The sequence below is a fragment of the Daphnia pulicaria genome, chromosome 4 (assembly GCF_021234035.1).
Source record: "Daphnia pulicaria isolate SC F1-1A chromosome 4, SC_F0-13Bv2, whole genome shotgun sequence".
NCBI classification, from domain to species: domain Eukaryota; kingdom Metazoa; phylum Arthropoda; class Branchiopoda; order Diplostraca; family Daphniidae; genus Daphnia; species Daphnia pulicaria.
Genome location: NC_060916.1, coordinates 14,770,508 through 14,782,969, shown reverse-complemented (window position 1 = coordinate 14,782,969; position 12,462 = coordinate 14,770,508). Strand labels below are relative to the sequence as shown.

The 12,462-nt window shown below is 39.4% G+C and overlaps 1 protein-coding gene across 3 annotated transcripts; it reads left to right on the top strand.

Annotated features, from left to right (window-relative positions):
• Positions 1-8,513: 8,513 nt before the first annotated feature.
• On the top strand, positions 8,514-11,432 carry LOC124338209 (mucin-5AC-like). Of its 3 annotated transcripts, none has more exons than XM_046792292.1 (8): positions 8,514-8,625; positions 8,714-9,563; positions 9,618-10,130; positions 10,199-10,360; positions 10,431-10,572; positions 10,646-10,751; positions 10,815-11,045; positions 11,112-11,432. In XM_046792292.1, exons 1-8 carry the CDS (start codon positions 8,557-8,559, stop codon positions 11,232-11,234), a joined length of 2,196 nt encoding a protein of 731 aa, XP_046648248.1. In that variant the 5' UTR covers positions 8,514-8,556; the 3' UTR covers positions 11,235-11,432. The 3 variants fall into 3 exon arrangements, with proteins under 3 accessions (XP_046648248.1, XP_046648247.1, XP_046648249.1); XM_046792291.1 differs by having other exon boundaries at positions 9,600-10,130; XM_046792293.1 differs by having other exon boundaries at positions 8,714-9,567; positions 9,631-10,130.
• The last annotated feature ends 1,030 nt before the right edge of the window (positions 11,433-12,462 follow it).

Sequence of the window (12,462 nt, the reverse complement as noted above, 5' to 3'; positions counted from 1 at the left end):
TGTTAAAATCCTTTTTCTCACTTGGCTTTCAGTAACAGGAAGCAGCGCGATGACGTGGGCAAAAGATGTTGGAACATTTCTTTCTCCAGTATGTCAGTTAAAAGGAGCTCAACATTCAGGATCTGTAATAATAATGAGAGAATGAGATCATCGGTCGGGAATAGATCTTGGGCGATAAATTAAGAAAAAATGGTTTAACTTCCGTGTCTATGTCATTTAGACCTATTCTTTGGTGATTCATGGGTTACCAGCTGTTGAATGGTGTCGCATCAAGGGAACTTTGTTTCGCCGCTTGTTGAGGAACACAAACCGAGAGGGATATGCGTCTTCGGGGCAATTTCCAACACTAACTGGTGACCAAATTATCAGCAAAAGACTTGATTGCAGTTAATTTACATTTGGCTTTTATTTACGCTAGGCTTTTGGCTGAGCAGCTCAGATTAAACAAGTTAAAGCTCAAGGCACGACGATTACAAGACAAAGACTGTCAGAAGAGCAAAATAATAATTGCATAACCTCTTTATTAGCGACTACTACTCAAACGAAACAGAAGAATAATGCGAAATCTTTCCTTGTGATTTTACAAGCCACTGAATTAAAAAGACTTCTTCTCGGTCATGGGACAAATGACTGCCTGTAAAAAATGGAACGATTCTTATTGCATTTGTATGTACCGATGAGCATCTATTTGATGCTGGATAGTGGATAATAATGTGATAGTTTACCTTCATATTGCTTAAAATAGATTTATCCTCATATGATTCAATAGCGCAGAATTCCGATGCAAATTTAAAACCATTCCACATCTACATTCCCAAATTTTTCAGATTCGTTATGCATCAACGATATTTATAATAAAAATATTTACTCGAAATTATAAATCGTTCGTCCACTTGCAGATTAGACGATTAAAGATAGGCAAACGGAAGCTTTAACACAGAAAATGAATACTCACATATTTAAAAGCATTCTCCAATGATATGTTGCTTTGGGGCTCTTCCGCGCGTTTTTTCTCGTTCGTCAATATTTCTAACAATTTGCTTTGTTGTTTTAAGATTTCTAGCAGCAGTTGATTGTCTATTGGTTGACTTGTAGAACCTTCTTTACTAGCCTGGGATGGAGAAAACAGAAATTTGAATTAATGTAGAAAATTATTTTACTGAGACAACATTACTTCATCAGTCGTTTGCTTCTGCAGCCCTAATTGATGCGCATCGACAAAACAAATGCTCATAACAACAAGAGTGACACTTAAATATAACAAGTTTTTAGCCATTTTTAAGGTAAAGGCGTTTCTCGACTAAATAATCGACTGAATAATTTGCCTCTCCTGACGCGAATCCAAGAGAAACTGCGCAGTAGGGTTTTCAAAATGATCTGGGACTGATAATTCAACTGATAATTCGTAATCTGTCGGCTGTAAAATTCGAAACCTTTGTAAGATGCTAGCTGACGTTACTTATCTCCTTTTCGCGTTTATGAGTAGCCTCTTTTCCCCCGCCCTCTTGGTTTTCGCTAACTATGCCCTGAATAACTTGAAGAGTCTGCAGAACTAAATGCTCAGAATTTGTAAAGAAAATGCCCATTTTTCAGTAGTTCGTGAAAAATTCACTGTCGCCAATTGCCCTAGTTGGCCTAACCTTTCAAATTCAACACATCCCTCAATATTCCGATCAATATCAATTAATGGAGGTTCACCGATCACGTTACGAAGAGCCAAAGCTTTTTTAAACATGTAATTATTGTTTTGATGGTACTCGCAAAAGAACAGCATATATTTAAAAAAAAATAATGCCCCGCCTAGAAAGACAATAGCAATAGTTTCCCATTTTATCTGACCAAATGATTTTATACTCATTTTTAAACAATTTAAAACAAACTTAAACAACAAAAATAGCATTATCCCGTATCGTCGATTAGATATAATGAAATAGAGGACGGGAACTTTGCCCGAAATGCTTTTCGCAATCTGAGCTGGGTTATGCTGACCTTTTTCTTGGCAAAGAGTTGACCATTCTGTCTACCTTGGACAAGAAAATCACGCAATTGTTTGAAAACACGATGGCGATTTCTGACAAATTACACAAACAGTATAGAGTACGAAATCAAACGCTAGGATAAGCCATAACTTACCAAAAATCTGAGGTAGAAGACTGAAGACTTCCGTCGATTTTAGTTCACAGGGCAAAGGCTGTCAACATCTAGTTGAGGTTTTGAGACGATAATGGGTATGATGATTGAAGTGTTAAGGTCTACCGAGAAGACACCCTGAATTCATGGCAAAAGTACTCAGAAGTTGACCCTGGAATTATATGATGTGGATAGCGGGTAGTTCCATTTCATGTCGCTGTCTGATTCACAAACAAATTAAGATTAGTGTTAACAGAAGGAATAATTCATGATGTAATTGGTATCTATATGGTGTGTGTACCCATCTTTTTGGTTATATACTTAAAAATACTAAACTCGAAAGCTGGATGGGCTGGAAGAGAAAATTGAGGTGGAGAAATCCATTATTCATTGTGGCTTTTTTTTTACATGACAGTTGGAAGGAACTCAGCAATCAGCAATCACAGTCTGTAATAATAACGGGAGGATTAGATCATCGTTCGGGAATATATCTTGGCGATAAATTTAAAAAAAATGGTTTAATAACTTGCCGTAATTTCGTCAATTAATTTTGTAAGGGATAATGGATTACCAGCTGCTGAATGGTGTCGCGTCAAGGGGAAATTTTTGGGGCAAACTTTCACCGCTATTGAGAACTGCGTGAGATATGCATCTTCTGGGCAATTTCACGACACCAAACTTATGAGTTGGTGCAATCATCTCAGAAGGAAAAAGATTTGTTTGCATTTATCTACATTTGGCTTTTATTTCCCTCAAGCCATTCGCCTGAGCAGCTCAGATAAAAAAAGGTTAAAGTTTAAAGACACGAGGACGAAAAAGGCAAAGACTGTCAGAAGGGCCAAAGAATAATTGCTGCATAAACTATTTATTATCGACTACTACTCAAATGAAAAATAATGCAAAATGTGAAGAATAATGCTAAATGTTTCTTGTTATTTTTACCAGCGACTGAATTAGTAAGAAGACTTCTTGGTAAAATAGGGACAAATGACTGCCTGTAAAAAGAATGGAACAATTCTTATTGCATTTGTACGTGCCGATAATAATCTATTCGTCGCTGGATAAGCACGTGATAGTTTACCTTCGTTCCGCTTACAAAAGGAAACCGATCAATAAATTCAAGTTTGCAGATAAACGAAGTAGCAGAAGCAGCAAAGGAACAGTAGCCAAACTGTGCATAATATCAGTGGTTAAACATTTAATATGACAAAGATTTGGCGAATCCCTTATGCAACACCGATATGTATTCGAAATTTATCAATTTATCTACTTGTAAATTATACGATTAAAGATAGGCATACGGACGCAGGAACAGAGAAAAAAGAATACTCACCCATTCAACAGCGTTCCAGAGTATGTTGTCTCCCTTGTTCTTCGAATTTTCAAACTCTTCTTGTTTTTTTAACTTTTCTTCTTGTTTTTTTAACTTTTCTTCTTGTTGTTTAAACTTTTTTTCTTGTTGTTTAAACTTTTCTTCTTGTTTTTTCAACGTTTCTTCCAGCAAATCGAGTCTTGCTTTGGTAGCCTGGGATGGGAAAGACAGAAATTTTAATTAGCCTAATGTAGAAAATGATTTAAATGAGACAATATTACGTCATCAGTTGATTGCTTATTCTGCGACCCAGATTGAACCGCATCAATAAAACCAATATTCATAACAATAAGAGTGACACTTAAATATAACAGGGAACAACTCATCAAGTTTTTGGCCATCTTTAAGGTAAGGGCGCTTCTCGACTGAATAACTGACTAAATAATTTGCCTCTGGGGCTGATGCGAATACAAGAGAAACTGCGCAGTAGAGTTTTGAAAATTACCAGAGCTTCGTATTGCCTAGCTGCTAATTAAACTGATAATTCGTTATCTTTCGAAAGAAAAAATTCATAAACTGTTGCAAGACGCAATTTAGATTTTTACAAGCTAGAGATTATTTACGCTAAGCTTTTGGCTGAGTGGCTCACATAAAAAAAATTAAGCTTCAGGCAAGACTAAACAAGGCAAACACATTTAAAAGGGCCAAAGAGTAATTGCGTATAATCCTCTTTATTATAGACTATCTCACTCAAATGAAATATAGATGAATAATGCAGAATTTTTCTTATAATTTTACCGACACTGAATTAAGAAGACTTCTTTGCCACATGACAAACGACTGCCTGTAAAAAAGAATGGAACAATTCTTATTACAATTGCATGTGCCTATAATAATCCATTTGGTGCTGGATAATCATGTAATAGTTAACCTTCATTACGCTTACAATAGAGTTATCATCAGAGTATTCCATATCGCAGAAGTCCAAAGCAAAACCGAAACCAGGCCAAACCTGTGCATATGTGTTTAGAAAATTTATAAAATAATACAACAAAGTTTTGGCGGCATCACCGATATTAAGTCAATAGGTATATAAATTCGTCTAGTTTCAGATTAAAAGATGAAAGATAGGCAAACGGACGCAGAAACACGGGAAAATGAATACTCACCCATCCACCAGCTTTCAGGTTTTTCGGCCTCGTTCTTCATAATTTCTAACAATTCTTCTTGTTGTTTCACGATTTCTTGCAGGTGATCGACTGCTGCTGCTTTAAAATCTTCTTCGCAAGCCTGGGATGGAGAAAACAGAAATTTTAATTAATGTAGAAAATTATGTAACTGAGAAAATATTACGTCATCAGCTATTGCTTCTGCAGCGACTCGGATTGAAACGCATCAATAAAACCAATATTCATAACAATAAAAATATAACAGGCAACAACTTAGCAAGTTTTTGGCCAATCTATTCAAGCTAGGACGCTTCTCGATTGAATAATTTACTGAATAATTTACTGAATAATTTGTCTCTGCTGATGCGAATCCAAGAGAAACTGCGCAGTAGAGTTTTGAAATCAGGGCTTCGTAGCTGATTATTCAACGTTATCTTTCGACTGTAAATTCGAAACCGTTGTAAGACGCAATCAAGATTTTTCCAAACGAAAATATTCTGAATAACTTGAAGAGTAAGAACTAAAGGTCCATCGACTTTGCAAAGAAATTGTCCATTTTTTTAGTAGTTGGTGAAAAATTCCATTTTCTTCCGATTCCACTAATTCCAATGTTACAGTTGTTTCCACGAGCCATTCTCACATTCTTTGTAGCTTGGAAAAGAAAATCACGCAGTTGTTTGAAGACATGGCAATTTTATGACAAATTACACATACAGTATAGAGTACGAAATCGAACGCTAGGATAAGCCATGACTCACCAAAATCTGAGGTAGTAGACTGAAGACTTCCGTCGATTTTATTTCACAGGGCAAAGGCTATTAACATCCAGTTGAGGTTATGGGACGGTAACTGATTGGTCTGTCAAGGTCTTCCGAGAAGTGGCCCAGCATCGATGACAATTAAGTAAATGGGCCAAGAATTAACACAGAAGTTGATCCTGGAATTATTTATGATGCGTTTAATTACGTTTTATCGATGACATTTGTCGACTTATCGAATGGCGCAGTTCAATTTAAACATCTCTCTCTCCCTTACGGTGTTGAAGCGTAATCAAAAGCTTTACGTAAAATTATTTTAATTTCTATAGAATATAGGTTGGAAAATGTGTGTTGAATTTACAGGTTACGTAGCGAACGTGGCATGGCGAACTTTGTTTAACTTCAATTCTCAATCGGTCGGTGTTCAGCACAGCTGCAAGGGAATGTGCATCCTATTAGGGCGCTTATCTAACCCTGCGTGCAGGTAATAAAAACGACGATACTTTCCCATCAACCGTACTAATCTCGATATCGATATAATATCTTCCAGTAAAGAAAGTGTCTTTAGCAATTTACTTTTCTAAAATGGAATGAGTGGGAATGAGACAAGGTATTCCTAGTAGCTGGTCTGCTGGTCCTGCTAGCCAAGATGAATTACTGAATACTTAAAGCAGCTCGTAACTAACCCCTGATTTTTAGTTTGTTTAAGACGCACATTAACTCCTTCTCGCTATAGATTGAATAAAAACGTTGTTTCGTCTGCTTCGATTAAATTCCAAAATGTCGCAACTCCCAAGGCGTTATTTGAATTTGAGCCACCATAAAATGTCACCAAATTCACGCATAGAAAAGCTCCTAATAACGGGATTAGTAAACTGACGTCAAAGTTTTATCACTATCTTATCACCTGGTTACTGCACGGCGGTTCGCTAATAAGTTTTTATTTTATTTCTCTATTTTTATTTTTTTTATTTTTTTTTTAAAGATAAGGACTCCCTTTCTATAAGTGTTTTCCGTCTCAGTTGTTCATAATACTATACGGTATGTTTATGAAATCAGCTACTGAGGAAACGACAGTCTCTTGGGAAGACTAATGCATTCCTGCAAAAGATACAAATCATTCTTTTGGCAATTATCTGTGACCCAACATAAAGTAAAACGTCCTACCTTAATTTTACATGAGCCATTTTTTCTGGCTACATGATGATAATGAATAAAAATGGGGAAACCAAATGTTTCTTTTTTTTTCGATTGATGTTAAAAAAAAAAAGATCACATCATCGTTATAGTTTCTCTGATTAAATGGACTGAAACGTCTCGGCCAAATAAATCTTCCAGGCCAAATAAGCAAAAAATATTAGGGGAATCAACACGTATCTCATCAACATGCTAAACTAGTGGGTCCTTCTCAGCCGAAATATGTCAGACAAGATCTCCGTCTACTTTTTGAACCGTGTCGGTAATCTTTTTGAAACAGAACTGGTTTGAGTAGTGAGTAAAAGTGATATTTCCCCCCACTTATCTTTCGTCTTAATTTTCGATGATAACGAAATCTGGCTAATAAAAAGTCGGCCAACTTATTCGAGGTGACGCGCTATGTTCTACAAATTAATAGTAGTAACTTCAAGTTAGTCTAGTACGATTTGCAAGGCGACAAAGTTGAATGCTTGGTCATTTAAGTTTAGTTTTGAAAAGAAGGTTGTCAGGCGACGGATAATTTTTCATCTGAAAAATAATTATCTAGTTCACCTTTTCTCTCAATTCTTAGCTCTTTGAGAGCAAGAGGTGTGTGCTTCTCCACTCAACTCATCTTATTCTGTCGTTTAAAATGGAAAAGCAGCTCTCCAGCGACATGCTACGCAGCGACAAGCACTTCAACGTTACGTTATTGGAATAAGTAATGACTCACCAAAATCTGAGGTGGACTGAAGACATCGGTCGATTTAATTTCACAGGGCAAAGGTTAGTAACATCCAGTCGAGGCTTTGGGACGATAATTGATTGCTCTGTCAAGGTTTTCTGAGAATAAGTCCATCTGAAATAAAGACAAAAGTTCATCGGCCAAGGATTACTCAGAAATTGACCCTGAAGTTGCCACCTGGATAGTTTCATTTGACGTTTTTATCGAATACTACCACAGATCTCATTTTTTAAAATAATTATTCAATTATAGTTGAGTATTAACGCCTCTCCCTAACTGTAGTATTAATCAAGTGCTGAACGGGAAATCAATTAGTTTAACAGAATTAAGTTGCAAAAATTTGATTTGCATATATGGTTGGCGTGGCGTACGTGACAAACTGAAAAACTAACGTACTCCCGATCGATTAATTGCCGGAGGTGTTATGCTCAGTCAGCAAGGATGCGTTTGATCGGGGCGCTCTAGAGTAAGTATAGTTAATTTGAAAGTAACATATAATATCCATTTTCACATTAGTCGTGAACCAGAGCACACAGTGACAAAAGCCCGACTCTTCTTCCAAAGCGCTAATCAAATCTGTGTGGTTATTGAAACAAATTTTCCCCGTGTTTTGGCGAGTTCAATGATTGAACTAGCCTATTTTAGCTTTCAATGTTAACTCAAAATGGGCCGGATGCGGATGGATCACAGTATTATATTGACATATATAAGAAGCTGCGCGGTAGGTTTTTACTTTCAAGGGTACGTATACGAAAGCCTTGAATGTCTATCGTCCAGTCGTCCTACTTTACATCCCATCAGTGGGCTAATATTACATAACAAAAGTTCCGTTACAAAACTGCCCAGTCCGTGCTGATCCTAGTGAAATTAACGCGAATTTTAATAGAAAATAATTAAAGGTATGAAAATTTCAGTTAATCATCGTAAAGTTTCAAAATCAACGACTTAATTATAGACCCCCCGCCTGGCAATCTTCCACTGCTCATCGCCAAATTGAGTTCAGTTAGCAACATCAATCGAATTCGAACGTTGATTTACATGAGATGGGTGTAACCGTTACGCCCTTGATTCACGGCCACTTCTTCCCCAGGAAGCATGATTCCACATTAGGGGAAATCCCTAATTAAATCAAAGAAGTGGATGATGGAAGAGGTGGGGTCCTACATCTCCATTAAGGAGATGGGCAAGGTCTCTCAATCCCCTCATGAAATCATTAGGGAAAAACAAATTTTGGCGCCCATTTCGGAGTATAAATAAGCAAGTGAAATGCAACATGACCAACACACTACCCACAACTGGGAAGCAGAAATGGTGAAGACGAATTTGCTGTGCCAGGTAAGTCGACAATTTCCCCCCCCCCCCCCTGATTTTTCTGTCTAATTAATAGTCAAATAAATGTCAATTGATTTGTTACCTGTCGCAGCTTTTGCTGGTGATGTGCTGTATAAGTCTAGTGGTGGTCAGCGCCATGCCGCAGAGATCGTCGAGAAGAAAAGATCAGGACAGCGAAGAGAGCTGCGAAGACGGTCGTTGCTCTAGGCCTGGATTACGTAACGGCGACTCAGAAGAAATTTCCTTTAGAAAACCAGGCTTCCTTCCGGTAGGCCGACCAAGAAGGCCGAGTTTGATCAACGCTGGACCTCTAAACCAGCAAAAGATTGACACTTCCTTGGGAGCTGGCGGCTTTTTCGATCCAGCCGATCCATCGACCGGAGAGGCAGCCTGTCCAACCTGTACCGGAGCCACTGGAGCCGCTGGAGCAAACAGAATAGCCCCGTTGAAAAAACTAACTTTTGGAGGTCTCATAATAACTCCCGGATCAGCAGATCAAGTAGATCCATCCGGAGTGGCGTGTACAAATTGTGCAGCAGGCGGTACAGCGGGTGGTCCAGGAACGGGTGGTCCAGGGACGGGCGGTCCAACCTCCACAGGGGCTGCCACCGGCTCGGAAAATCTTGCAGTTCCATTAACCGGAGTAGCCTGTCCAACCTGCACAGCCACTGGAGCAACTGGAACAAGGAAAACAACTGGAACGACAGGAACCGCAGGAACAGCAGGCACAACTGGAACGACAGGAACAGCAGGCACAACTGGAACAACTGGAACAACTGGAACGACTGGAACGACAGGCACAACTGGAACAACCTCCATAAGAAAGCCAAGTTTGGGAGGGGCAGGTGGGACGATAAATACCGTCTCCGCCAATCAAACCGATCCAGCAACCGGAGCAGCCTGCACAACTTGTAAAGACGCCGGAACAGTCGGTGCAACTGGAACAGCTGGAACGACAGGAACAGCCGGAACGACAGGAACAGCCGGAACGACAGGAACAGCTGGAACGACAGGAACGACAGATGCAACGTCTACTAAGAAGCCAGGCACAATAGATACGAGCCGAATCAGAAAACCCGGTTCGGCAACCGGAACACCTTGCACAAACTGCACAGCCACCGCAACAGACGTCGCAACCGGAACAACTCCGACAAAGAAGGAAACTCCTGGCACGACAACTACTCCTGCAGATCCGTCAGTACCTTGTCCAACGTGTACATCCACCGCCGGAACAGCCAACGCAACTGCAACAACCGGACCAACACGTATTAGGAAGCCAAGTACCGATTCGTCGTCAGTCGCACCTTGTGCAAACTGCACAACTACAACAACAACTACAACCACCACTTGCACAACCTGTACATCCAACGGAACAGCCCCTGTTGAGGGTTCCAGTTTGACCAAGAAAGCAGCTGAAATTAAACTTCCGAGTTTCAAAAGCGACATGAAGGAGATCACTAACACCTCTTTGGTAGAGACAGTCGACCACATTCATTTTGATTACGATGGTAAGTTTCAACTTTTTGATCAAAGAATTTGGGAATTTTTAAAATGACGATTGCGATTGATTTTAAAGATCCCAACAAATGGAAGGAACACAATTCCTTGTGCAAGGGACCCCATCAATCGCCCATCGACATTCAAACTCGAAAAACCATTTTATCATCTTACCCCGATTTCACCTTTGTCAACTACGACAAATCTTACCCCGAGAATTTGGAGAACAACGGACACACTGGTAATACAATTTGATGCTTATCGCTATTACGTAATTTTATCAATAAATTTTTGGATTTGAATCCCAACAGTTCAGCTGAGCATCGACAAATTAATTACGGACCTGCCTTCCATTTCCGGTGGAGGTTTGGACGGCACCTACCAATTCGCCCAGTTGCATTTCCACTGGGGCGAAGGAATGTTTGGCAGTGAACACACCATCGACGGAAAACAGTAATGCGTAATTGATTTCTGGCTTAGATATGTAAATTAAAATTAACTTACATAACTTACCAAAATTTTTTAGATACGTTGCGGAAGTTCACATCGTCCATTGGGATACGAAGTACGGCAATTTCGTCAATGCCACCAAGCACAACGACGGATTGGCTGTCCTGGGAGTCCTGGTGGAGGTAAATACGAACATATTCCACCTGGAACAGAATTAAAAAGTGTTTTACATTATCTTTAATTAGTTGCAAGCTCGAGACAACATTGCTTTCCGCCATCTCGAACAATTCGAGAAACTCATGGATGTCGGATGCGCCAAAACCGACCAGTTGTCCTATTCCGTCCCAATTGCCGATCTCCTTCCGGACAGCACTACAAGCTTCTACCGATACGCAGGATCTTTGACCGACGCCAGGTGTAACGAAGACGTAATCTGGACGGTATTTGACACCCCGATCGCCATTTCCGAAAGACAGGTATTACAATTTAATTGAATGGCTTCATTCATTTGAAATGGATATTGACGTCATTCGTATTTATAGTTGGCCAAATTCCGACTCCTCACCGACGACCATGGGCGGAAGTTGACTAGGAACGTCCGTCCAACTCAGCACAGTCACCGGCGAACTGTCATTTACAATCCGCCACCACGACGGGTGGCCTGATTTATTAATAATCTTTTACGCTAATTTGATTGGCCGGTGCACAGATATTGTACGAATCTAACCCAAATCTCTGATCATTTTGCCAATGTTTTTGCCAAACCTTTTGACTGTGTGTATCTAACAATTTTAGATGTTAATCTACCTGTAAGGGCAATAAAAACCTAGGTGGGAACCCCATAGTTCCCCAGTTGTAACGAATTCTTGGGCTCAATTTCAGTTATATTTTTACTAAATTACATTTTTGGAAAGACAAATGCCTTAAAACCATATTTTACTGAAACGGTCAGGAGTGAGATATGCAAAATTTACTAATGAAAGGAGAAATTTAAGAGTGGTGTGTCGAATAAGTTAGAATTTGTTCAAAAGTACTAGCTGTACATTTGATAGATCAAAATGGAACTTTGGGATCTTTTTGTAATCAAACGAATACAGGCGATTAATTGGGATCTTTATAAGGGGAGAGAATCCAAGATAAACGATAGGCTTCAAACAACAGTCTAGCATGGGAACTAAATAAATAGCAACCGTTTAGACGCAACTTTTGTCATTAAATTTGAAAATGACGTTCAATAATTCTATAGCGCCAGACAATCTTTTCTTGTCGAGTGGCGGAACTTTTAGCACAGCGCTTTAACACTGCAAATGACGGCAAAAGGAAATTTCTGCTCTAAATCGACACAATGGGCTTATTATTACGACATTCAATCATCATCAGTCATCACTCAAAAGCGAAATCGGACATCGGACACAAAAGGAAATGACGGTAAAAGACCATAGGAAAAAGTCTCGTCGTCGATTACGTTAGTTTCTTAGACGGTCAAATTCCATTCGAAGAGCTTCCACATTTTTGTGACTCTGTTTGAGAGTAACGAACGTGAAAGCTATTGTTGCGCAACTCTAATCTTAAACTGTGTCACAACATTCTTTCCATTGGGGCCCAGAACTTTTGCTTCAAGGACAGTTGAGCATCTTGCATAAGAGCCAACAGTCGGGAGGGGGGGGGGGGGATGATGTAACGATTATCGACACCAAAAAAAAGTTTGGGGGGAGGGGTAGGAAAACGGGGATGATTTTTTCACGAGTCCCACCGACAGGAAATAAAAATTACGCATGATCCATTCAGTCCCGCGTATATACTGTTGCTAGAAGTGGTTTCGTTCAAGATCTTTGCGTGATTCTGTGTGTGGACCGTATTGTCTGTAGATAACACAGATTAACACATTAGACT

Bases quoted from the DNA above. Each gene is read 5' to 3' on its own strand.
- LOC124338209 (XM_046792291.1), top strand. From the start codon at position 8,557: ATGCAACATGACCAACACACTACCCACAACTGGGAAGCAGAAATGGTG. The intron at 10,361-10,430 runs GTAATACAATTT...GAATCCCAACAG, and splicing joins GGAGAACAACGGACACACTG to TTCAGCTGAGCATCGACAAA. The intron at 10,573-10,645 runs GTAATGCGTAAT...AAAATTTTTTAG, and splicing joins CACACCATCGACGGAAAACA to ATACGTTGCGGAAGTTCACA.